Consider the following 27,905-nt stretch of genomic DNA (forward strand, 5'->3'; position numbering starts at 1 on the left):
GCGATGTCCAGCGCGTAGCGAGCTGCTGCTGCTGCTGCTGCTGCTGCTGCTGCTCTGTGTGTTTGATTATGACGACCTGTCTACCGCCTGAGCACGAATCTAATCACACACTGCAACTTTAAAAACTTTTTATATATAAATATATATAATGTGTTTAAAGGGATAGTTCAACATTTTGGCAAATTGGCCCATTGCCATAATTCCTATAGTTTTAGGAGTAGGTTTCCCTCATCAAACTCATCAAATACACAATCCAACAACTCCAAAACGTTTTGGTGGACAAGTTGTGACCTGCACATTCACCACGCTATGAGATAATAACAGAAAGTTACGAGACTGAGTTGTTTTAGAGGTAAATTCATGCAAAACCACTGATGTGCGTTCCCATCGGGTACAGTTTTTCATCAACAGTCTCTGAATTTCCCTCTAAAACAACTCTGTCTGGTAACGTTGTGTTATTATCTCATAGTGTGGTGAATGTGCAGGTCACAACTTGTCCACCAGAGCGTTGTGGAGTTGTTGGATTGTGTATTTGATGAGTTTGATGAGGGAAACCAAGAAATCCCATTAGCCTCCGTAGTGTAGCTCTGAGCAGCTCACGGCTCTGCTCCGCCGTTCTAAAAACAGCTTGCACCGACAAATAAAGGTAACAAACCTACTGCTATGACTATAGGGATTATGGCAATGGGCCAATTTGCCAAAATGTTGAACTATCCCTTTAAACTTCTTGTCACTAGTTGCGGCCAAGTACAGCAGGAAGTTGTCGTGTTATGATATCATGTCAAAATAACACGAAAAAACACTTAAATCTTCACAATTAAGTGAAATATTCTCAGTTATAATTAATTATGTGGCGTCTGATTAAAGGTCAGAGGTCACACGACGAAAACACAGAGCTCATATCTGCGCTGATTGCTGTTGACAGGCTTGGTGTGTCCTTCTCACTCTCTTCTGTTCACTTTCACACACGACCACATCCATTCAGACAGAGATGCACACACACACACACACACACACACATGGAGTCAGCGTGTGTGAATCCCCACCTCCTTCATCAGCTCTGACACTCCCGTCTCACCCGTATGTCACGCAACACCACAGCTCCGCAAAGGGGGTCGGGGCAAAGGGCGAAGGGCACACACACAAACACACACACACACAAAAACCCTCTCTCCCTCTCCTCCTCCCTCCTCCTTTTTCCCCAATTTGCACTCACTCACTCACTCAGACGCAGATGGTCTCCTCGATGGCGTGCTAGCGGACGCTTCATCGTTTCACTGACGGTGGCACGTACGGCAAAAAACTGATATTATTCAAACACCTCGAGGACATTAGCATCTTATTGAGGTCAACATAACACACACACACACACAGACACACACACATACACATATACGGTACAGTACAAAGGTTTTAGGCAGGTGTGCAAAAAAAAGCCGAATGCTTTCAAAGATGGAAGTGTTAATTGTTTCTTCATCAATTAACAAAATGCAGTGAATAAAGAGACGAGAATCCTAAATCAAATCAATATTTGGTGTGACAACCCTTTGTCTTCAAAACAGCATCAATTCTTCTAGGTAGCTAAAACCTGCACACCGTTTTTGGGCCGGTGTTTTTTTCCAAATATCTCGGAGCTCCTCAGATCCTTCTGTCTAAATTTGGGTCCAAATAGATGCCTCACTGATGGCATTGCATGATGGATAAGCACTCTGACGACTTAACACCATTTTTTCACGCCTGCCTCAAACTTTTGCACAGTACTGTACAGTATATACCAGCCGTGTGTTTTCTTACCTCCAGCAGGAGGCCGCTTTCTTGGACCGCGGTGCCCAGTGGAAGACTCTCTTTCCTGGGTTCAGGGTTAGAGGATGCGGTGCCGATGATGTGCTTCCTGGAGGTTTTATCTGGGTTTACTGCAAAGAAAAACACACAAAAACAAAAAAAAAAGGTGTAAATGGACGAGCACCAGTGGGACTCATTAATATCATATTAGACCAGAACTAATAGAAACCAGCGGGGTTAATGATGTACAAAGTCATAACCCTTTAAAACTTTAGTCTGGAATGAAAACTCAAGGACATTTCACGTGGGTCAAACTCACGACAACAATGATTGTGTGTTTCTGTGTGTTCGCCAGTTCTTCCACAACTTGTGTGAGCTCAGACATGTGGCCGGCACCTTAACAGTATCAGTCTCTCTCTCATTTTTCTCTCATTTTTCTTTTTTTTGCGCAGCACTAATGCCAGGTATTAGTGTGTGTGGTGGAGCTGTCGAACGAGACCAAACAGTGGAGGATTTCATGACTTTACAGGATCGCTCGCTCTCACACGATACCGCCACACGCACGGTGTTGGACGGCACCTGGTGCTTCTGGGATGTCTGGGTGAGGATGTTCATGTGCTGCATACAGCAACAAAAACAACTGTTTATTATTAAACCTCAGTAGCACTTTGCACTTTTTACATCTATTTTTATTTCTACACTTTTATTGATACAGATATAGATCGATATCTGGTCCTTTTAGAGAATTTTATGTCCTTGTCCTTCTTCTTAATCTCAGGTTCGAGCCTTTTTAAAGTGTTTTTTCCTTGTGTTTCCTATGTGTGTATGCACAAATGGCAAATAAAGTTTTTGACTTTTGACTTTGTGACTGATGATTTGTATTTAAATCATCATATTGAAGTCATAAAAGCAAAACGGAAAATCGTTAAAAAGCATTTAAAGTTTTGATCTTTGATTTAGAAGTGAAGAGAAGATTATTATGAACTTTATTCACCCCAGTTTTTCACAATCACAATCACAGTTTTATCTCCCTCTGCTCAGAGAAAAAGGGAGCAGCAGAGGAGGGAGGAGAGGGAGACACACAGACGAACGCACAGTTCAGGGTCTGTGGAGAGGAGACGGAAATAACACAACTAAAAGCTACAATATGGAGAGAAAAATAACAAACAACAATCTTGTTCATTCACTAAACTCCAGCTTCATCCCTGCAGAAGTGAAAACAGAGACAGTTTTCCGTTGCTGCTGCTGCTGCTGCTGCTGCTCTCTTAGCGGAGCCTGACCTCTGACCTTTATGAAGAGGAGGAGGAGGAGGAGGAGGAGGAGGAGGAGGGGGCAGAGGAGATAATTTCACCCATAGATCTCAAAGTGTAGCGTCTATGAAAAAGAAATGATATCAAACGGGATTTCTAATCTTTGTTTTCGCTCTCAGTCATCGAACACCTGCTCCTCTGAACCACCTGCTCTTCTTGTTCCCTGCTTTTGCTATAGTTTATTTTGTCTATTTCTTTTTAAATATTATTATACCAGATCATATCATTTTTATATCAACTATCTTAATATTGTTCTCTGTCAGTCTCTTACTACAGATGGAAATTAGCAAATGTTGTCTATGCATTGTCCCTGTTTTAAATAAATACATTCCTATTTCCTATAATAAACACAAAACATCAACGCCCGCTGCTCGCCATCCCTACACTACACTACTACGCTCTTCCACTATTTGTAGTAAGGCCTAGTACTCACTGTGTGTGTGTGTGTATACAATGCAATTAGCCTATACGACTGTGGCGTGCAGAACGGTCACATGTGCACTGGTGACGTGTTGCGTTGCGTGTTGCAGGCATGTTTGCGTGTTTCTCTTATGGGTGTGCTGTCAGGGGGCATGTGGCTCACTCCAAGAGATCAGCCCCTTCGCTCCGTCACTCATTGTAGCAGGCACAGATTAGTCACGCAACACACACACACACACACACACACACACACACATAGACACAGACACACACTCACACACCATCGCCTCATTATGAAAAACTATCTATCTATGTATGTATGAATCTTATTTTTTCACGTATTCGGACCCCACCCCCACAGAGTAACCCCATTACTGCATCCATTACCCCCCCCTTAACTTAACCTTCTACACCATCTTCTGTCCTTTGCACCCCCCCCCCCCAACCACTCATCCACCCTTCCTCCTCCCTCCTCCTCCTCCTCATCTTCTTTCTTTGTTCAACTCGGCGTCGCAGGCGATCGACAACCGATTTCGTGACGCCGGAGGAGTTTCCCCTACTCTTAAATCCACTCTGCAGCACGCAAAGCTAATGCGCCTCCTCTCTCTCTCTCTTTTTCGCCATACATTTTGTCAGGATTAATTTTTTTCACGTTTAATCATTTATCCCGACCCCCCCATTGCCCCCCCACCCCTATGCACTTCTATGTAACAGCAACAGCAGGTTTATTCACGCTATATATATATATAGCCTATATATATATGTGGAAATACAGGCTGAAGTAATAAATCCCCGGCGTCAGAGGCCGATGAAAGCACCGACAGGCGACTTCGTAAACTCATAAATGTCGGTAATAATGCTAAATATTTTGTCATCACCTCCTCTGGGTGCAAACACACTCGCACACAAACAAAAACACACACATTTAGAGCTCGTCAGCCGCACGTATATTAGCCTATACACACACACACACACACTCACACCAAAACCATTCTCCTCAATCACCGCACTACTATCATCCAAACCAGTGGAAACCATTGCAGGAGGGAAATGAATCTAATGAGCTTCTTTATTTTCCTCTTTCAACGCCTCATGTGTTTTTGTTTTCTCTCTTACGGCAGCTTTTGGAGAGGATGCGGCGTCAGGAAAGACAAATATATGGGATGATTAATTATCGGCACTGGCACTTCCTCTGCCAACAATGTGGGGCTTTATTCAACGCCGCTCGTGTCTCTGGGTTTGCTTTTCTTTGCCTCTATTTTCTCCCCTCTAAAGGAAAACAGAGAGAGGTAATGGTGAAGGCGTTTATGGGCTCTGTGTGAGGACAGGGTGTTAGGTAGAAAAAAAAAAAAGTAAAGTAAAGTAGAGGGATGTGGATGTGCTGCTGCCAAAGGGTGAGGCCGAAAGTGTCTGGCTGCTGTTCGCCGGCCAGATTCTGTCTTTCCACTTTCACTAAAGACACAAAATATTAAAGAGACCACCCAGCAAATATTGAGCTTCAGCCTCAATTTGAAGTCTCGGGAGTTAATGATGAGTGACTGAAGAGGATGAGAGAAGATGGAGGAATAGCCTACAGTAAAATCTTGCAGGTGAATGTGTCCTTGTTCTATATCCACAGGATGAAGACTTTATCTCTCTCTCAGGTATTAATCCCTGCAGCCTCTAGGGGGTGAGGTGGGTATGAGTATGTGGATGTGGATGCAGCGCAGCACAGTCTGCAGCAGGGTGTGTTTGTCTGCTTTCAACACCTCTCTGTCGAAGCCACTTCCTCCCACACTGTCGATAACCGAAATACCAGAAAGAGCAAAAAATGAAGAGAAAACAGAGAAAAAAAAGAAAGATTTAACCTCAGCAAGAAGAGAGAGAGTGGCATAAAGGAGGAGGAGGAGTAGGTATCTCTGAGGGCTCATCATCGTGTCACTGACATGTCTTTATTCATGGGATCATAAAAGACAAAAGAAGTGTCTCACAAAATGCAGAGATGAATATTTGAACACATCAACTCCCTGTACATTAGAGCTATTAGACTCAATAGATGGCATGACATTATGTTGAAGAGAGAGTGCTCCTCCTGCAGGAAACATTGCATGACTTTTACAGTAATAAACCGCCACTACAAGACGGGAGCATGTGCATGAATGGCAGGTACAGATACAGACACAGAGTACTGTAATACCTCAGGTTCAGGCTCTTTAGCTCATGCTGCCATCCGTGCAGCCGGCGAGGGAGCAGGTAAAGTGTTCATACATGGCTGCTCAGAGACACAACACCGTAGCTGCCGTGATACAGTTTTAACCTGAGTCCCAGCGGCCCGGCGATAACACGCAAACCGCATGGGGCGAGGCGAGCGAGGCGCAGGAACAGGTGGTCAGAGCCAGAGCGGCCATCTTTAAAAGCTTGGATGAGGAATTTGTAGCGGAAATTGTCAATTGAGGTCAGAAAACTGCAGATTTTATTGATTTAATCTACAAAACATACTGTAAACAGTAAATACTACTTGGAATCACCTGAAGCTTTCCTCGTTTTTATCATTAGGGCAATTTAAATACCTCATATTATCTTATTTTACTTCCAACTGTTCTTATTTTTCACTTACACTAATATGGGAATAGTTTACAAATTTAATCTTTTACTTCTCATTTTATATATCACTCATCTATTAATATGTTATTTGAGTTTCCTGTTGTCTATGATGTATTTTATGTGTCTCTTCGCTCGGCTACAGTATATTTGTAAATGAGGTCTCTACCCTCAGTATATCTCCGACTCTAAATAAAGGTTATTGAATGTAAAAAATGTTGAATGTCCACCAACATATTGTTTATCAATCAATGTTAGTAGTTTACGAATTTGATCTTTTACTATTCTTACTTCTCTCTCACTCATATGAGTTTCTTGGCGTCTATCTTGTATTTTATGTGTCTCTTTGCTCGGCTACAGTATATTTGTAAATGAGGTCTCTACCTCAATATATCTCCGACTCTCAATAAAGGTTATTGAATATAAAATATGTTGAGCAGCTATTGGTTATCAATCAATATGTTAGTAGTTGATCTTTTACTGTTCTTACTTCTCTCTTACTCATATATGTAATTTGAGTTTCCTTGTGTCTATGGTGTGGTTTATGTGTCTCTTTGCTCGACTATATTTGCAAATGAGGTCTCTACCTCAATATATTTCTGATTCTAAATAAAAAAATGTTGCGCTTAACCAACTACAACAGTGACATGCCATTTGCACATTAAAAGACAAACCTAAAGAGTTCAATAAAACTTATAGGAGTAGTTTTCCCGCCTTAGGAGTCATTTTTTATTTGATTTGAAGGTTTTGGTTAAGTGTCATTTAAACTCAGTGACACACAGAAGAAATTCAATTATTTTTCTGTCTGTTTTTCAAACCTCTCACATCTGTGTTGTCTCTCTCTGCGTTCAGACTCTGAGTCTCTGGTTTCAGCAGCGTGGTGGGTGCCATCTCTTGGCAGCCGGACCCTGCGTTGTGTTTCTGTCTTGTAAAGAAGAAGCTGCAGACCTGAACATGCGAGCGCTGTGCAGCTCAGCTCAGCTCAGCAGTCAGCTCTCTCCTCCTCCCTCCTCCCTCCCTCCCCTCTCACAAGGCTTGCGTGAGTAGAGAAAACTGTGTGTGTGTGTGCATATGTGTGTGTTGAGGTTGGGTTGGCTTACAGCCACCTCCTTTGCCTATTCCCACCCCCTTCCCTCAGTGCTCTTCTTCTTCTCTCTCTCTCTCTCTCTCTCTCTCTCTCTCTGCAGGCACAGGAAATCCACAGCGGAGAGAGCAACACCAACACACACACACACACACACACAGAGAGAGAGAGAGAGAAAGAGAGAGAGAGAGAGAAGCTGGCTGATCAAGGGCTGGTTGTCACGCGAGCGAGCCGTCTGTCAATCCTCCCCCCCTTCCTCCTGACAGGCTGCTGGCGGACGGCCAAGGCCTTGCGTGCAAGCCGGCGAGCCACATTAGCCCATAAAGAATTTCATAATAGCAACAGCTGTTAAATATTGATGACTGCTGGCAAGTGCTCAATGGTGCTCCGCAAAAAAGGTTAAGCCCGCACTGTAATGGAAGCTAATACTTCATTATGCCACAGATCAAAAATGTCCGGATCTCGCCCCGGTCCAAATCCAAGTCTTTACTATTTCAACTTTTTTTTTTTTACTTACTTACTTGTTTTTTGAAATGTGGCAAAGAGAATCCAAGGGTTTTTTTGTTTTTTTTTTTGGTTTTTTTGAGGACAAACAGGAGCAGGAGTTTTTATTCCTACTTGTTTAACTCTGGTCCAGATACAAGCATTAAAAACCACACTGATTCAATCTCCCATCCTTTTCTTCTTGATCGCAAATGTTAATGTTAATGTTGGATTGCTACGTAGAGCTATACTAATCTTTCCTGATATTGTTTTGGATGAGAATGTTTTGTTTCTACTGCGAAATATAAGATTACAGTTGAGAGGATCGGGGAGGATTTAGGAGCCATTCTCTTTGTCGGTCAACAAAACAACATCTATAAAAAGTACTTTTTCCCTTTTTCTCTCACAAATATATTCCTCTTTCAGAGCAGATTATAATGCCAGTGAGTGATTTCTTTTTTTTTTGTTTGGTGCACGTGGAGCTGCAGCAGCACCCTCGATACCAGGGAGTGAAGGGGAAGTGATATTATGACAAAGCAAATGGGATCACACAGAATGGAGGTCGGAATGTAAACTCGATTGTTTCCACTTCTCTGTTTTGGTTGGCAAGCGAGACGCAGCAGTCACCATGTTGTACAGGAGTAATACGTCTCCACACAACGAGCCCCTGGGCAAAAAAACACACTCGTACGGCAACTTCTCCCTCTCTCTGTTTCTCTCTCCCTCTCTCTCTGCAGCCGCGTGTTTACTGCTGCTACTGTATGTGGCTCCACGACACGGTGCATCATAAAAGATAAAAAAAAAAAAGCTGGTGCCACATGCAAGGCTCGCTCGATATGAAAGTGAACTAATTGTTTCTATAAATAGCGAGACGTGACTGATTGTGCAGCACATGTTTTATGTGAGCATGATGTTTGTCTTCTGGGAAAATTGCTTTTTCTGATGAACCCATTGAAACAGCAACACACACATATATATACACACACACACACACACACACACACATAAACGCACGCAGAGTGAGCTAAAGAGCTGTCTAAACACTCCTAAATTTGGCCTCGTCAAGCCTTGGGAAAATTAACCACAACATAAGGCCGACGTGGTGCAATATTTATACAGACAATTAGAAAAACTAACAGAATGCAAATGGATGGAGGCCCAAGGAGAATGTGCTGTGCTCTACACTTCCACAAACACACACACACACACACACTCATCATGTGTTGCGTGAGATGGGCCAGTTACGCAGGAAAGCAGTTTTATTTGACTGTACCCAAATGAATGCAACAGTTGTATTTTTTTTAATTGAAAGACAACAAGACGCTGTGTAGTTTCCGCCGGCGCAGCAGCGTCGACCTTGGCCCCTCGGTCGGCTCAGAGGGGGTGAACTCAGGATACAAACTCCCCGGTGAGTCACATATATCTCAGCAATAACCCTGCCTGGAGGCGAGACGACGACGACACGCATGTACACAAGAGCACAGAGCGAGAGTCCATTGTTAGACGCTGTGTTCTTCTACTGTATGTTTATCTCAAACTTCCTCTGATAGACTCCTTTTAAATACTGACATAACATCACCCCGCTCCCTGTGGACCACTGAGAATTTTCTACAAACACACACACACATGCAAAAAAAAAAAGATAAGATATAAAGTTGTTGCATGCATGCAGAAGGCGGGTGCAATTTCTTTTTTGCATGTGTTTATTAGTGGCGTCTGAGCTCCGCTGCTTTACAGTAAAGAAATATAAGCTCCTGCATGTGTTTGCACGGTAACTCTATAAATAACTTTTCCTTGAATTCCTGTTTTGATGAGGATGGCTGTGGCTTGTTGCTCTCTCAGGGAGCCGGTGGTTAATAAAAGTTGCATTCAGGAACCCCACCTGGCCACAATAAAGCGCAAGCTTTCTATTTCTGTACTCACACAATCTCTGTTTTCACGAGCTAGACCCGAGATTCAAAAAGCTCAAAGTCAGATGGGAATTTTTTTTTTTACGTGCACATTTTTGCAAGTTGCTGCAAAGGCAATCACACCGACTTCAAGTTCAATTAGACATGAATCTGAAATTACAACCTCTCACGCTTTATAAATGACAAAGACAAGAGTTTAATGAACTTTTTTTTTTGTTCTTTAAAAGTTGAATTATTGTAACAACTTGTTGTGCTGCCACGACAAGTTTTTCATCACAAGAAGCTGCAGCTAATTGGACTCCCTTTGCTTATTCATACTGAAAAAGGAAATACTTGAGACAAGTCAAACAACTCAGGGAATAATGATTAGTTTTCTCCCCCTGTATTTTAGTCCTGCTGCATTCCTGCCTGAGAGGAGAGAGGAGGGGAGGAGGAGGGGGGAGGAGGGGAAGACAGAGAGGAGAGAGGAGGCTACAGGCTGCAGGACCTTTTACTCACTCCAGTCTGGCAAAATGCTGGTTTTGCTGCCTTGCGTGCCAACTGGTGTCACTCACATTATTCAAAATAACAGGGCGAGAGAGGAGGGAAACACACAACACACACAACAACAAGCCTCAGATTATCCGTCTCACATCCAGGCCGAGCCTCGGCGGGCCACTCAGGGGCTCGTTTCATGGTCACTGTAAACAATTCAACAGGGCTCTCTGGAAAACAGCCACACCTTTTTTCTCTTCTTGAAAAGTTGATTTCATCAGTGATCCCGTGTTTTTTTCTTTTCTTTGCTTCTACATAACAAGAAGGTAATCTGTTAAAAAGATTATGGTGCCGTTTCGGCCCATTGAGGCAAATAATAATGGGCAGATGGTCCCTCAGGCTGAATCCATATGGGAGGGACTACACTAATGCTGCTGTAGCACGCGATGCTAAACAAATGCTAACCACTAAGATGTTGGGAGGAGGGCAGCGGTGGGACCTTTACAACTTCAACAAGTTGTGTTGATTTGCTGAACTTTTTTTTTACTGAAGAAAGCATAATTTTAATGAGACAGCACACACAGTGACTCACTTCATACTAATGAGTTAAGTGGTACCGGGTTAAACGAATAAGCAACAGACGTACTTTTATAAGACTTTACTGTAGTGATAATACACGACAAACTGCATGTGTAAACTGTTTGCAAAGACAAACACACACACACTCACATATATAGGTGCACACAGGCACAGAAAGCCTCAGCAAGGTGTAATTAAATGAGTGTGAGGAGGTTAATGTGTCCAGGGTTGAGGGGGATCAAGTGATAGCCACGATGCTGCTCATGCTTTATCCATGAAAGCCATTAACATGTCAGTCAGGCCGACACCATCAGGGGTGTTATGTATCATTTTGCTTGTGTGTGTGCATGTGTGTGCATGTGTGTGTCCTGGAACAATCTGTGAAGCAGGTAATCCATAGCAATAGCCAAACAATAGGATCTCTGCAGCCGTTTCTGTCATTCATTTCCTGCAGCCCCTTCAGAATAAAAGCATTCATGCGGTTTAATCTTAAACTTAAAAGGGTGACCATATTTTGAGGATCTATCTATCTATCTATCTATCTATCTATCTATCTATCTATCTATCTATCTATCTATCTATCTATCTATCTATCTATCTATCTATCTATCTATCTATCTATCTATCTATCTATCTATCTATCTATCTATCTATCTGGATAGAAAATTCAGCTATACAACAAAATACCTCTCTATAATTCCCAGGGTTTATTACTGTAATGGTAGAAAAATAAAATAAAATAAGCCCTCTGGAATTAAATAATGGTAGAAAACGCAGACTTCGTTGTGCATGATCGGGGGCTACACTTTAGTAACAGTTTGTAATGATGCTGCCCTGAAGTTTGCTCACACAACAACACAACAAAATACCGTAGTAAATTGCGCAAAGCACCATCAAATTACAGTAAATACAGGCTTAACGGTCCTGGGAAAATTAAGAAAACCGGACATATTCACGAATTCATAAACCCCAGACAGAACGTAAAAAGCGGTTTCCGGGTTTGGTCACCCTGTCTTATAGTAAACTGAGCTGCATCAATCCTTCCTTCTCTTTATGGCTTCAATGAAAAGCCAAAAAAACAAAACAAAACAAAATTTCCATTGTGAACATGGGACTGAGTCATTATATTGATAGCACCGTCACAGTCTCTTCAGCATCATTTGACTTCACTTGGCATCACCTGTCAGCTTCACTTTAACACCAGGGGAGTCATCACCATCGTCATCGCCATCACCATCATCGCCGTCATCTCTCACCGACAATATCACACACAACGATTTGGCCTCTGACGGAGCCGATTCATTAAGCGACACGCCAACTCAACAGTAATCTGATTATCTCTCTCCTAACACCTCAACCGCCCCGCCGCCGCGTTGTGGGGGGGAATCAGGCCTGCAGGGTGGCGGGAAAACACTGTAGGAACATCTCACCAGCTTTGACATGAGCAGAATCTAATAGTTTATGTAGCGAGCAGAGATGGACAGAGTACTCGACCTCAGTTACTTGAGTAAGAGTACAAATACTACTGGTCAAAATTTACTCCGTTACAAGTAAAAGTAGCTCAGTCGACATGTTACTCGAGTAAGAGTAAAAAAAGTATCCAAAAGAGTATCCAAAACTACATGCTTTTAAATTTACTTTAAGTAAAAGTAACAGTAAGAGTAAATTTCTTATTTTTCACATCAGTGAATTACTATAATTTTTTCTAAATGAATTTAAGGACCTTCTAACTCTTGTTTCTGACTTTTAACTCTTTGAAACCACCTGCACCAATGTGCTGCTTTTAGGGGTTAGGGTTTCCTTCTTTGACAAACACAGCTTGTGTTCAATAGTATTTTTAGAAGATAGATAGATAGATAGATAGATAGATAGATAGATAGATAGATAGATAGATAGATAGATAGATAGATAGATAGATAGATAGATAGATAGATAGATAGATTTACTTTATTAATCCCGAAGGAAATTCAGGTGTGGTCAACTGCTCACAGAAGAAAAAGAAAAAAAAGAGGAGACCTGAAAGTAACAAGTACTTTTCAGCCTTCCTAGAAATTAATTTGTCTTGGAAATGTATTCAAGTAAGAGTAATAAGTACCAAAGAAATCTAATACTAGTAAAGTACAAATCCTCTGGATATACTTAAGTACAGTACTCAAGTAAATTTACTCCGTTACTGTCCACCACTGATGGCAAGAACATTGATTGGGTTTTTTTTTTAATCCGAGAAGCTCTGGACGATCAATCGGCGGGCGACAGGTGAGGATCAGCGAGGCGACGTATCCTTTGTCAGATTTATATCGTGACTGTCCACTTCACATTCTCCCATCTGTGCCCATTGCATGTCATCGCATCGCTCTAATCCAGGCCTGTTTATACTAACAGTGTTTGCTCCGATCACTTCATTTGGCACAGGGAGGGAGGACGTGTACCCCAGCAGGCGATGTGTGTGTGTCTGTGTGTGTGTTTGTGTGTGTACATGTATGTGTGGGTGTGTGAAGGATATAAGGCACAGGGCTTGATGGGGGAACGATGGTGGGATCACGCAAGCTTGCTAAAACAGGCAAAGTCAAGGGAGAGTCACGCATGGCGAGGCTTTGCTGTGGATGCCACTCAGTCGCCACTCAACTTCCTGCATGGCATCTGGTGTTAGCGTGATGCTATACGAGTGTGTGTGTGTGTGTACACGTGTGTTATGTTGTAATTCCCAACCAACTGAAGAGATTTTCAGAGTGTAAACAAACACTGACTTGTCTGCCCTCTCCAAACAGGCTGTCGCTCTAAATAGGACGACTATTTTTCTCTCTCCGCGATCATGCAAAGCAGCCAACTGTGGTGGTTCCATCTCGAGGAAATATTGACTGCGCTGCTCGACGGCAAAGATTAGCGTCAGGCTGGAGGTGTGTGGTGCAAGGAAAATTAAAGATGAACCTTTTTTTTGGGGGGGTGGTGGGGGTAAAAAGTTGAATTCCACCTGTTTTAGGCTTGAACACCAGTTTCTACTCTGTGAAAACGTTACTTGTCTATTGTTTTCTGCAGCTGAGGCCCATTGCCATAATCCCTATAGTCATTTGTTAGGTTTGTTTCCTTTAATTGTCAGTGCAAGCTATTTTTTAGAACGGCGGAGCAGAGCCGTGAGCTGCTCAAGAGCTACGCTACGGAGGCTCATGGGATTTCTTGGTTTCCCTCATCAAACTCATCAAATACACAATCCAACAACTCCAAAACGCTCTGGTGGACAAGTTGTGACCTGCACATTCACCACGCTATGAGATAATAACAGAACGTTACGAGACAGAGTTGTTTTAGAGGGAAATTCATGCAAAACCGCTGATGCACGTTCCCGTTGGAGGCAGTTTTTCAGCAAGCAGTCTCTGTATTTCCCTCTAAAACAACTCTGTCTGGTAGCGTTCTGTTATTATCTCATAGCGTGGTGAATGTGCAGGTCACAACTTGTCCACCAGAGCGTTTTGGAGTTGTTGGATTGTGTATTTGATGAGGGAAACCAAGAAATCCCATGAGCCTCACTGAAGGATCCTTTAAAAGGTTATTTATCACATTGGGGCCTGTAGATACTTAAAATTTCCATTAAAAAACCAACAGAGGAAACAAGCGGTGGTCAGAACAGAATCAGTATATTATTATAATCATCATCACTGAGTATAATAATGTTTACAGCAGCAATGTCCTGAAAAAGCTTGGCTGGTTTTAAAGAAATAAAACGAACAAGGATTTCTGCAGCCTGTCATCATCTTACTACGTTTCTTCACATAACGTATGTGAAAACTGAGGCGAGGTCAGTTACGCAACAGCGAGGTCTGGGGCTAAGGTTTGGGGTAAGGGATGACATTGGTCAAATGAGGTGTTGACAAAAATCTAAGTACAGAAAAACAAAGACATTTCGTATGTTTGCGGTTCTGTGTGTCAATAGGTGGGTCAGCCTGTGTGCAAGTTTGTGTGTGTGGCACAACAATTGTTAGTGTGTGCATTGTGTGCATTGTGTGCATGTGTGTGTGTGTGTGTGTGTTTCGGCCTGCTGGTGATCTCATCATCATGTGGTTAAATCTCCTCGTCCCCTTAAATCACATTCTGCTTCCCATGGCGGCAAACATCGGAGGCAGCGAGCGGCAAGTGTGTGTGTATATGTGTGTGTATGTGTGTGTATGTGTGTGTGTTTGGATCAGAGAAACAGAGGGATTGTTTTGGACAGCGAGGCCGGCTACAGTAGGGCACAGCAGGGTCAGCAGACAGAACTGAGTGTCTCCATGCACTGACCCAAAAGCTTCTGTGTCCCTGAATCACACACAAACCCCCCGAGCTACATGTTTCACTGCCCGAAGCTTATTATTATACAGCTATTAGGCCTCAAGTCTAAAACACATTTTCACCATAGTAGGAAAAGGTGAGTGAATGACACACATCCATACTTTCTTTAAAGGTATGGTATGTAGGAATTGCTACTAAATGGGGGCATCTAGCGGTGCGGTTGCATATCTGAACGCATTCTTGATGCAACATGGCCGCCTCGGTTCGGTGCGTCGCCCCTTGTATATTTGTAACGACTTGTAACAACTCATTCTAAGGTACGAGAAAGCTTTCATTTGTATGCGGGTGTGATTCGACTTCAGTGAAATACGTATTTATGAAAGTAATATTTTATTTTTGCTAATAAAAAGCCAAATAAGTTACACACTGGGGCTTTAAATGCCGATAGCTGCAGAACGATTATAGAGGATGAACTGTAAAAGAGGAAAAGAACCATACAGTAGATCCACAACATTTAGTGGGAATGTGCAGATGGCGAGGAGGAGAGAAAAACGCTGCAACGTTTGAGGGCTGAGGGATAAATGTGGAAAAAGTTTCAGAGAAACTATTGCGGGCTAATTTGATTTATGTAAATAGAAGGTAACATTCAGTCATCATCTAATTCGATTTGCGCAGATTTATGTTACTTATAAAGACAGCAGCTGGATGAAATGCAAGACGAGATTATGTGCATCTGATATTTGTTTTCAAGATGGAGGTGTAATTACAGAAAGAGGAATGGATGCACGTATCTGTCAAGTCTTGTGAACCAGCAGCGGTTAGGACACAGAGTCCTCACATGACTTCTCCTTCTTCGGTTTCCAGAGGTCAAGCCTCACAAAGGTTGAAGAAGAAGGAGCATGAATCATCCCAAAAAAACAACAAAAAAAAAAACCATAGGGACCTTAATGTGCGACACGCTTTTCAAACAAACCCGGGCAATTATCGCCTCGGCACTAATGAACCTCACGTTGCACCGTGTGTCAGCAGAAACCGCCGTTCAGGCTCAGCAGCTTGTAAACTTCCACTGCGGCTCTTCTGGTGTCGCCCTGCAGCCGAGACCTGTGGGCAACGCCGCCGCTGGACCGGCGCCCACATCCACTTATCTGGGACTCCTTCCTTTTTCCATGCCGTCACATCAGTAAAGGGTTATTATACTTATTTATCTGTAGCTTTTTACCCCCTCAGGGCTTTTGAACTCCTCGTAACCCAGGTGAGACATCAAGATAATTCATGTCTGCTCCTGAAACCACAACATCCCAATCAATCTGGATGGTAAAGTTTTCTTTCATGAGGACTTACGTGCATCTATTCTTCAGCTATTTCTTGTCTTCTTTATGTTTTCTATTCTTCGATGTTGCAATAACTCGATTTCCTCATAGAAATTATCACAATCTCATCAAATCTGAGCGTGGAGCTGAGTGAGTTTCGAGGTGACAACAAGACAAAATGCTCCTGGAACACCACACGTCTTGGTGGTTTTCAACCCCAGATATTCAAGACTCAAACTCTACATGAGTCATATATCATAGCTGTGCATCTCTGCTGAGAGGAACCACTCGCAAAACCAAAGATTTCACATGTAATCAGTTATGAAAAGATTTTTTTTTTTTGCTGCACAAACACAACATGTGATTTCCAGTTAGTGCAACGACGAGACACCTCAAACCAAAACATGTCTGAGGTGGAAGTTAAAGAACATGTGTTTCCACAGCAGTTTTGTCTGCAACCGTTACCGTTACCGTTAGCGTACAGCATGTCAGAGTGCAGGCCAGGCCGGCAGGATTTTCTCCTCACAGCTGAAGTCTGATTTATGAGCAGGACCGCAGAAATTCCTCAGCAATCGCTTCAGGATGTCTCCGCAACAAGACATCAGGAATATCTCCGATTTGGGAAAATATTAGCAGCTCCAAAAACACGGTGCTGTCACTGCGAGCAAGTCACGCGAGGCAGCTCACAAACACATCACATATTGTTTTCTGTTCTTTTACTCACTTCATGTTCTGTTAGAATGAGTTCCCCCCAATTTCAGCTGACTGGACTGGACAACTGAACTGAATCTGATATGATATTTGTCCTGTGATCTCTCTGGGATGAATTTATGTTAAGAATCTAACTCTTAAACCAAAAATAGACCTGATTTATAATAAAAAATACACAGTAATGTGGGACCTGCAACTTAAAGTAGTGGGAAAATGTCGATGTTAGGCTGCAGCAGTTGAAATACGTAGATAAACGTTTCATATCTGACTCAAAGTAATAGATAAACTGTGGAAAAAAAGTGAAAAGTTGCAGACAACTACAGTTAATTAATGAATTTACGTTAAGAATCTAACTCTTAAACCGAAACTAGACCTGATTTATAATAAAAAATACACAGTTATATGGGACCTGCAACTTAAAGTAGTGGGAAAATGTCAATATTAGGCTGCAGCAGTTGAAATACGTAAATAAACGTTTCATATGTGACTCAAAGTAATAGATAAACTATGAAAAAAAGTGAAAAGTTGCAGACAACTACAGTTAATTAATGAATTTACGTTAAGAATCTAACTCTTAAACCGAAAACAGACCTGGTTTATAATAAAAAATACACAGTAATGTGGGACCTTTAACTTAAAGTAGTGGAAAAATGTCAATATTAGGCTAAATACGTAAATAAACGTTTCATATGTGACTCAAAGTAATAGATAAACTATGAAAAAAAGTGAAAAGCTGCAGACAACTACAATTAAATTAATGGATTAATGGTAAAAAATGTGATATGCATCAATTGATGGTGTTGAAATCAGTTCAAATGAGCACATTTGGGACCGTGGCGGGTGTGACGGCGTTGATGACGGGGGAGGGACACGTAGCTAAGTTCATCACAGATTTGAGACGACTGAACAGCTGTTTCTGGAAAAGTGATTTGTGAATTAAAGTGTTTCTTTTTTTACTTTTCTCTTTCTCTCCTCTCGCTGCAAAGCACCAGAAAACGACTGAAGAGAAAGCAGAGACGCTCACAGTTTAGAGAAATTGTCACACATCATTCCAGATCCTAAACTTGAGGACACACACACATGCACACACAGAGAAAGAGACACACACACACACACATACATTTAAGTCATGTATGGATGTGACGTCTTGCTTGAGGATTCTTCTTCAGCGGGACACACAGCTGCTGCTCGGTTTGAACCATCCATTTGGGGGCCAGTCTCCCGTTACACACACATACACACATACACACACACATACACACACACACACACACACACATAATAAACACACCAAATACCCACATCCTCCTCACCCAATAACAGTACTGCAACTGTTTCTCATGTGACAGAAGAAGGGTGAGTTGTTGAGCGGAGGGAGTGGTGGAGGAATAGCGTGCGAAGACCTAATGCAATGTTTCAGCCCCAGATGGGTCACATCAGTAGCCCGCAATCAACAAATTTGGTCCTGCCAAGTTTACACGCTAGACATGTCAAAAAGGGACGAGGAAGAGGGAAAATAGAGAAACCTGTTTCTTCTTTTTTCTTTTCTTTTTTTAAACCCCACTTGCTTCTTTTCATCGCCTGCCACAGCTTATCGTTATTAATTACTGTGACTGTTTTTTCCACTGTGCGGTAAAAGGGGGGAGAGTAGTGGAGAGGAGAGAGGAGAAGCAACAGGGAGCTGCTTCCTGACATAAGGACATTTCATGGAAAATTAGCAGAAATTGATTAAATGCAATAGATGCTCGGGAGGGTCACAGGACATCCCGAAGCTTTCGTCCGCTCCCCAAAGTCCTCATTTTCAGCACTCAGCAATAATGAAAAAAAAAAAAAAAAGAGAAACCCCTCTGCGGTCTCCAGTGGATTTCCCCCCGTTGACATCAGTGATTATTACCAGCGCCGCAAAAGCCATTTAGGGGGCTGGCAAAACACCTTTGTGTCTGTCCAGAGCAGTTAGGATGAGGCAGAAAGGGGGGATGAGGCAGGAGGGGGAGAGGAGGGGGAGACACCTGGTGTGGAGCTGCAGACAGAGGGCTTCCTGATGGGTCCGCAGCGGGGACGACGACGACGAGTTTAAACGAAGCCGATGATATCACCGTCTCTAGAGAAGTAGTACAGCTCGAGATAACAGAAGTTTCAACATCCTGCAGCGAATTATCGGTGTCACATCACATGCATGCATGCTTGCATTTTGCACAAATACACACAGGAGGCTATAGACACACGGCTGCGTAAGAGATCCCTGTCTCTCACTCACTCACACACACACACACACACACACACACACATAGAGACAACGCTGTACCATTGGCTTCCCGAAGCCGTGTGTGTGGTCTTGTCATTCAGGCTTTGTCTCTCTCCACTGTGGCCTCTCGTCTTTAAATAGCCTGCTATAATCTGTCCATTCAGGCTCAGACACACCTAGTTTCAGACCAAAATTTATAAGGTACTGTGCAATTTGAAAAAAAAAAAATCCACCGTTCAGACCGGTCTGGAGGATCTTCAGCCTAAACATCGCTGCAAAAAACACAAACTTGTACTGTAACTGGTGTAAAGTTTGACTTTTCATTCATGTTTTTATAAGACAATCTACATGACGCTTCCCTCTCAGATCGACCACATGTTGCTCAACAATCACAGTGTCACAATGATGATTTCCACTTTCCACTTTCGGACAAATTGCTTTCAATTGATGATGTTATTCTGAAAAAAAAAAAAAAAAAAAAAAAAGATTTGATAAACTGCTTGGACTGCGGCTAATAATCATCCTGGACTTGTTTATGGAAGAACAATTGAATTTGAACTCGAGGGCGGTTCAATATGATGTTGCAATTCAAGCATCGATTCCCATGCTACCGACCACTCTGACAAACAAGAGGTGGGAGGAGGAGGAGGAGGAGGAGGAGGAGGAGGAGGAAAAAAGAAGAAGATGGAGTCTCTAAATGCAGAAAGAGAGGAAAAAGATAAAGAGAACCCAGGGTGGGAACTGTCATAAAATGAACACAGAATGAGATTCAAAGTCTTTTTTTTTTTTTTTTTCCCACCGGACAATAAAACATGAAAAAGTATGTGTTAGAGGGAAGGAGAAATCCTTTGTGGCTCCACTGTACTGTGAAGGAGAGTCTGAGAGAGCTCCAGATGTGTCTCAAACATGCTTCAAGTTTCATTGTGATACTTAGAGGGTCTTAGCGAAGCCGACCCGGGGTTTGTATTAAACCCAATCCAGTCTGGCCCACGTTCACACACACACACACAGAACCAGATGGTTGGCATATGAGAGAGAGGTGGAGGAGCGCTTCGTGCAGTTACGACCTTGATTGTACAGTTATCTCTTTATCATGTACATTCATAAATGCATTTCGTGCCTGCACTTGTTCAAAAAATGCATTGACATCCTCTGACCATGTGCTTTTCAGGAACCTTGAGTAAAAAAAAACAGCAGTTCCAGCAAATGCAGAGGATATTATAACACCTCTCTCATGTCAACACTTCCCTGATGTCAGCGGCTGACATCACCTCTCCTTTCCTGCCTCTCTCTCTCTCTCTTTCTCTCTCCTCTTCCCCTCTTCCCCTCGCTCGCCGGTCACAGCTTCTCCCTGTCTAAACATTTAGTCTCATTATGCCACTGCAGTGAAATTCACCTCCGATCACCGGCGGTGAATCACTGAGGCGGACGAGAGGTCGACACAGGATGGAGGCTGGGGAGGCACAGTGATAACCTTTTGTTTTGGTTATTTATACAGCAAAATAATTGATTTTAATCATTAAAAATAATCAAATAGTGAAGTTTTATCTGAATTATATCCTTCAGTTACCATTCCTGCATCCCTCATCCTTTAGATTTTGATGCTGCTGCAGAATTTGGATTTAGAGAATTAAAAAAAACAACGTATTTTCTCCCCATTCAGGGTGTTACAGTAATTTATGTAGATTTACAGTTAACCAGGAACGTGTCAAACATTTGCTTAACGGAGCTTTGAGAAATAAATGGGAAACGCCGCTGTAGTGAGACGTCACTGTTTGACTTTTTTCCTTTTTTCTTTCTTGGCTCGGAGCCAGAACAGGCTGGTTGACAAGCTGCTGCCAACTGTAACGTACAACAACACCGCCGCTGCTGCTCTCCTGGCTCCTTCTTCTCTAGTGGATTACTTACTTTAAAAAAAAAAAAAAAAATCTTCACACATAAACCACCTCTAAGCTGTGACTGTAAAAATGTTTAATCTGGCTCATTATCACAGCCTCAGTGCTTTGTTTTGTTTTATATATAAAGAGAGAAATAAAAAGACACCGAAACAAAAGACAGAAGGAGAAGAAGCGATGCCTATTGCCTGTTCCAGCTGCAGATGGTGTGTGTGTAATGATCAGTGTCAGGTGTGACAGCTCTGCATCCTGAAGGCATTTGTGTGTGTGTGTGTGTGTGTGTGTGTGTGTGTGTGTGTGTGTGTGTGTGTGAACCATGTGCGACTTAAATCCGAGTCATGTGTGTGTGTGTTAGTGGCATCTATGTGAGTGATTCCACCTGATCAGTGTTATCTATGTCAGTCTCTCTCTCTCTCTGTGTGTGTGAGAGAGTGTGTGTGTGTCTGTGTGTGTGTATGTGTGTGTGTATGTGTGTGTGTGTTGATGTAGGAGAGAGGAGCTGGGTTTCCCTAAAGCGTGTTCAGTAAATCCTCACCCGGCACGGATTCCCAGGCATCGCGTGCAGCGGGGTGGGACTCCCGAGCTACAAACCACGCCTCCGCACTCGTACACACACACAGAAACACACAAGACACACACACACACACACACACACACACACACAAACACACACACAGACACACATCTACAGTAGACAACGGTTTGTAACGCAGGCTGGTATAATGGTTAGGTGCGAGGCTTAAGCTGGTGTCGTGGGAGGGTTAATGGATTTCAACCATTTATTCACCTGTCATCCCCATTAAATCCATAGCTGGTCCTTCCGTGACCAAATGAGACCTCTTATCTCTGTAACAGCCCTCATCTGGTTAACCTCAACCTCAAGCTCTCTCTCTTTCTCTCTTTCTCTCTGTCTCTCTCAGTGGAAATGCATATCTCCTGTACGCTGGAGGCGAAGCAGCGCTCGGCGGAGAACACAGAACCATACTTTACCTGTATCACATGTAAATACAAGTGCATTCTTTGCATGTTTCGCGATCTCGCCACGGCTGAAAACACCTCCAAAGCCACCGAATGTGTGGCTTCAGAAGTTAAAGAGCAGAGAGATTTGGTTAATGAATCTCATATGGCTGGTTTAGTTGAGGGGTTTGGTTGGTTGCAGTGTGGGTGGTCATTCAGTCCGCAATAGATCAGAGAGCACTGACAAGAAAAAAACCCATCTGTGCGTGTGAGAGAGCGTGTTGTGGCGGTGGTGGATGTGTGTTTGAGGGTGCGAGTCAAACCCTATAATGGTTCGAATACGAGAAAGCATGTCATTGCTGAGAAATGGTAGCTTCTCCACCTCCCGAGATATTTCCAGTGAAACGCATTTTCTAAATCCTGAAGCAGATTGTGAAGTGTTGAAAGCCGAATTAGTATTTGATAGAAATGCTTCACCCATATGGCAGTGAGACTATACTGGTCTATAAAAGACTAACACTGCTCTTCTTTCCAATCACACACATCTGGAAGAACCAGTACCAGATTTTGACAAGTGCACAACTCGCCGGCTCCATCGCTGCTCTGTGCTGCAGGTTGTAAATCTTTACAAACATGGCAGCTGCTCTGGAGAAAGTTGTAAAACCCTCCTCCCCCAATACAGTATATAATTTTTTGTCCGGTCTGAAAATGCTGCGGTTTTAAGTTTAGTTTAGCGTTATAATTTTGGGATGGGTCGGCATGGGACGAGCCGATGCCAAAATCCCAGAGCTGATTCAAAACACCTGAACAAACGGCGGCTGCGGACAGCGACATGGCATCGTGTCATCTGTCATTAAATGTAAATGTAAAAGTGCAAATACAGCACCTAGACAACCTGTCAATTAATCCAGAATTTAAAAAAAGAAAGTAGCCTTTCTTGTTAAAGGGATAGTTTAACATTTTCCCTATCCCTATAGTTTAAGGAGTAGGTATTTTACCTTTAATTGTCGGTGTAAGCTATTTTTAGAACGGTGGAGCAGAGCCGTGAGCTGCTCAGAGCTACGCTATGGAGGCTGATGGGATTTCTTGGTTTCCCTCATCAAACTCATCAAATACACAGTCCAACAACTCCAAAACGCTCTGGTGGACAAGTTGTGACCTGCACATTCACCACGCTATGAGATAATAACACAACGTTACCAGACAGAGTTGTTTTAGAGGTAAATTCATGCAAAACTGCTGATGCACATTCCTGTTGGGGGAAGTTTTTCCTTTCCATTTACCTTGAAAACAACTCTGTCTCATAATGTTCCATTATTATCTCATAGTGTGGTGAATGTGCAGGTCACAACTTGTCCACCAGAGCGTTTTGGAGTTGTTGGATTGTGTATTTGATGAGTTTGATGAGGGAAACCAAGAAATCCCATTAGCCTCCGTAGCGTAGCTCTGAGCAGCTCGCGGCTCTGCTCCGCCGTTCTAAAAATAGCTTGCACCGACAAATTTAAGGTAACGAACCTACTGCTATGACTACAGTGATTGAACTATCCCTTTAAAAGAAACCGAGGAGCTGCACGCGACAGCTCCCATGAAGAAAAACCCACAGTGGACGCAGCATCGCTTATCTTCTTCACCCTCTGTAACAGGTAGTGGAGATAAGCAGGACAGATTTACCGGCTCTTCGTTCTGCTTTGCACTTCACAGCCAGACTGGAACATCTCAGAGCCGTTTAGTTAAATGAGTTTGATTCATTTGTTTGAACAGTGAGTGCCACTATACTCTGACTGGGACTGAGCTGGATGAAGGCAAAAGCAATGCATCCCGGCTCCTTATTGTAGTGTGCATGCATACGAGTCGAGTGTACGGCGTTGCTGAGCGTTAATGCGTGTCCATGTGTGCAGCCTTGATGTGTAAACCCGACACCATTACAACATGTGATGCACACCACCTGTGCAAACAGCAACTACAAAGACGTCCACTGTTTTCATGGACTGGCCCTTTAATTAGCCTTTAATTGGGCCACAGCTCCCACAGCTCGGACACAGAGAGAGGGAGAGAGAGGGAGAGAGACGCAGGCAGACAGCTGTGGAACGAACAGGAGCAGAGACGGGAGATTAACTGTATGAATGACTGGAAAATTACTTTTCCTCACATCAGCCAGTCAGTAATCAGTCATTTTCACTGCTGTGATCGGCATTTATAGGAATTACCTTCAAAGACGTAGAATCTTTTAATGGGATAAAAAAAAAAGAAAGAAAGAAGAGGAGATAAATCAGTTAAAGCTGTTAGGTTAGGTAAGGTGAGTTATTAAGGTGGCTGTTGGTACACACACACAAACAGACACACAAACACACACCTCTACCCCAAAACACTCCATGATTTACAAACCGCATCTGAGAAGTTATGCAATGTTCAAACATGTGGCCAGTATTGAAAACAAACCGTGGCACGCAACGGCAGAGAGGTCATTTCAAACACTGCAGAGTCTCACTGCTCTGCTTTCTCCACTCTCCCTCAACCTCTCTCCCTCTCTCTCTCTCTCTCTGTGTTTTTCCCAGAGGAGCAACTTGTGCAGCTCACGGGGAAAAGCGGTCAGACATTATTAGCTCAGCAACATGCCACCGACTTTTTCCTGACATAAGTCGCCGCCTTAAATAGTCTTTAACGCTACAGTAACAGCAGGGACACGCAAGCAACCAACATCGTCTTCTGCTTTTAGAGCCATTGATGAAAACATAGGGTTAGCTGGATGGATGGAGGGAGGGAGGACGGATAATGACAATGTCACAAACTTAAAACGGCAACGATTCCTGATGATGGGAGGAGGCGACTGATCTGACGGAAAGCGTGCACTTAACGGTCGACAAGAGACATGTGACGGCTCCTTTGAGGTCGTGTTTGCTGTGTAATATTCATGTAATCTGCACCGCACTGACCCGACAGGACGGACGTCAGGGCCGAGGGGGGTGGGGGGTGGGGGTTGTCCTGCAGGATTTGTAACTAATTTAACACATTTAATGTTTGGCGTTGTTTCTCTTTGTTCAAAAATCATCTTAAAACCCCTCGAAATGGCTTAACTGTGGCATAATTGATGAGAGCGTTGCCAAACCTGCAGCTCATTTAGACACCCAAGACTTTTTAAACAGTGAGTTTGTGTCTGAGGAGGGGAAAAACCTGGCTGTTTTTGTAGTGAAAATCTGTTTTCATTATTTGATTATACTAATCTCAGGAATCCAGTATTATTATGCAATTCAGATTTTATGGGTATAAAAGTTCTGAGATTTGGCAAGGCTGATTATACTGAAATAAAGACGGCAACCAGAAGAAATCAGTTGTGAAGTTTGGGCCCTAATTAGGGAGCTGAGGAAAAACACAAGTTAAAAAACAAAAAAAAAGAAGGTTTTATAGAGAGTTTAGCCACCTTTCTGGCCTGATATAAATCTTTACTGAGTAATATAAGAACTGTTGAATGACGACCAAATGCTCTTAAACTACAGGGCGAAGAAAAGTCGTTGTGAATATTAACATGTTGGACACATGATGGGAGAAAAAAAGTGTAAAAACACAATATAAAAACTGATGATTTCTCCACATGATGCTGTGTGTGTTTTGAGGCTGATTGAAGATGCATATGATGGGAAACCTTTGAACACGATGCAGCAGGTGATTTGTGAATCTGTGAACTTTTCCTTTTTTTTTAATTAAATGAAAGAAACATGCACACATCCATTGTTCTGAGTCTCTGTGTGTGTGTGTGTGCGTTGCAGGTGGGTGTATGAGCGGGGCAGCATCCTGTGGAGAAGCGAGAGGGAAACCATACCATTGTGTTGTGTGTCTGTGTGTGTCTGTGTCTCCTTCCTACCTCCTGCCTCACCAACACTTCTGCAGAAACGGACGTACAACAATAGAAAGCAGGTTCTTCTTATTCTTTCTTTTTTTTTTTAGTTTTTTTGAAGATCTGCGCTCGGTAACGCTGCTCGAGTCCGTGTCACGACATCATCATCGTCTCGTCGTTGAAAAACCAAGACGACCACTATTTACTTTTAAGACAAAAACAATCAGACTCCCGGAGCCTTTCCTCCCGTCAGTATTGATCTAAAACAGGCAGCGGAACAAAAGCAAACTGACCTAAACACAGAAAGTTCAAGTGCATGAAAAAACATTGTCATAATATCCACTTATAGATATTTATATAATAGTGTTAACCCTGCGGAGTTTCTTTTTTAACTCTTTCATTAAAGATATACTATAAGGTCACTATTTCAAAACTTTCTTTAATATAAATAAATGGGCATTTATAGATCAATGTGAGGATTTTCAGCTGGTTTTCTCTGCTTGTGTCTATGCGAACATATAAATAAAGTTGTGTTAATGTAAATAAAACATGTTCATTGTCTTCTCTAATAATAGACAGGGGTCAGTGAATGAGAGTTCATGGATGAAGGGGTACCTCGGTTCATCTGACGTCAGATGGAAAAAAGAAAAAGAAAAAGGGGAACCACTGATTTAGATGATATTAATAATTTCTGTCTTGTGAAATCCAGATTTTTTACACCATGTGGCCTCATAAAACTGTTTCACAACAACTTCTGGACTCGGCGCTGGGATCAAGAAACCAGGTGTTTCTAATGTTAAATCACGAATATTTGACTTCGGACCCTGAACTTCTTGTCTCGTCTCGTGTGACTGGCTGTTGATGTGTGTTTTTTGTGTTTTTTTCCGGCACCATGCGAGGAGGAATAAATCTACAAAAGGTGCCAGTTTATCAGGGTCTGGTCACCAGATCCACTTAACGTTGTGCAAGACAGTGAAGACGGGAGTCGACGTTTCATAAGTGGGATATCAAACATCCTCCAGTGCAGTGCAGCGCGCCCCCAGGACAAGAGGGGATGAGGATTGCCTCTATGTACATTAGGAGCGACACGTCCATTAAATTCACATTTATCCACATTCCTAGTGGATGCAACAGCTGTGTGAAGAATGAATTACTACATGTAGTACAAGCACGAGGGTCGGGGGTTTTGGCGAGATGGAGCCGCACACATATGGAGGATTGGCACGAGTTTGCCAGTAATGTATTGCTTCCACACGATGCCCTGCACGCTCAAAAACAAGCCGTAATTGGCCTTGATCACGCTCAGCCATTGAGATGTACAGCAAATGTGACAAGCAGTGCAGAGAGAGGGGGGAGAAGGAGGGAGGGAGAGAGGGAGAGAGGAGGAGGGGGGAGACGGTAAAGCAGTGTGACAGAGTGATTTTGCAGAAGAGGATGAACTGTAAATATTGACCCTGCAGAGGAGGGCGAAACAGTCATGCTGCACCAGCAGGGAAATTATATCGCTCACACACACGTATACACACACACAAACACACGGATCATTCGTCTGGAAAATGCAGCGGCTATGAATCTTATTGAGAAGAGATAAACATCACGCTGGTTTTAACGGTGGTTACTTGTATCGTTTAAAAAAGGAGGAGACTCCTAAAACTAAAAGCCTCGGTGGAAACTCCGGCTTTTTTGATTTCCACTGGAGCGATGCCTTTCCCCCCGCTCGTCATACACTGATTATCATCTATCTACAGTATCTATCTCCTGGCACATGCATGTTATGTCCACTCACTATCTATGGAAATGCAGACGCCACCACAACCACCGCCGCCGCCGTCGCACCTGCAGCAGCTCCACATCCTCACATCAGATGACCTCTTCACCTTGTGCACCGCCTTCAACTAATCCTCGGGCCTTCAGCTCAGGAATGCACTTCACATCGCCATCATCGACGACCATCACAAACCTTTTGAGTTCAGGAGGGAGGGAGGGAGCGTCCATTTGTTTCCTTTAGTCGTCTCGTCGTGGCCTAGTTAGTTTGTCTTCTGTGTGTGTGTATTAGCATCATTATCAAAA

The 27,905-nt window shown here is 42.9% G+C and overlaps 1 protein-coding gene across 1 annotated transcript in view; it reads right to left on the reverse strand.

Moving 5' to 3' along the window:
* The window catches only part of ahrra (aryl-hydrocarbon receptor repressor a), a gene marked incomplete at its 3' end in the record, with an annotated part of 74,376 nt that overhangs the window by 21,428 nt on the left and 25,043 nt on the right, over positions 1 to 27,905 (reverse strand). Inside the window, exon 4 of the mRNA XM_083995867.1 lies at positions 1,795 to 1,913. Coding sequence (XP_083851993.1) covers positions 1,795 to 1,913 — 119 coding nt within the window. The remainder of the gene's footprint in view (positions 1 to 1,794; positions 1,914 to 27,905) is intronic.

Source organism: Trachurus trachurus, assembly GCF_905171665.1.
Source record: "Trachurus trachurus genome assembly, chromosome: 20".
Taxonomy (NCBI): Eukaryota; Metazoa; Chordata; class Actinopteri; order Carangiformes; family Carangidae; genus Trachurus; species Trachurus trachurus.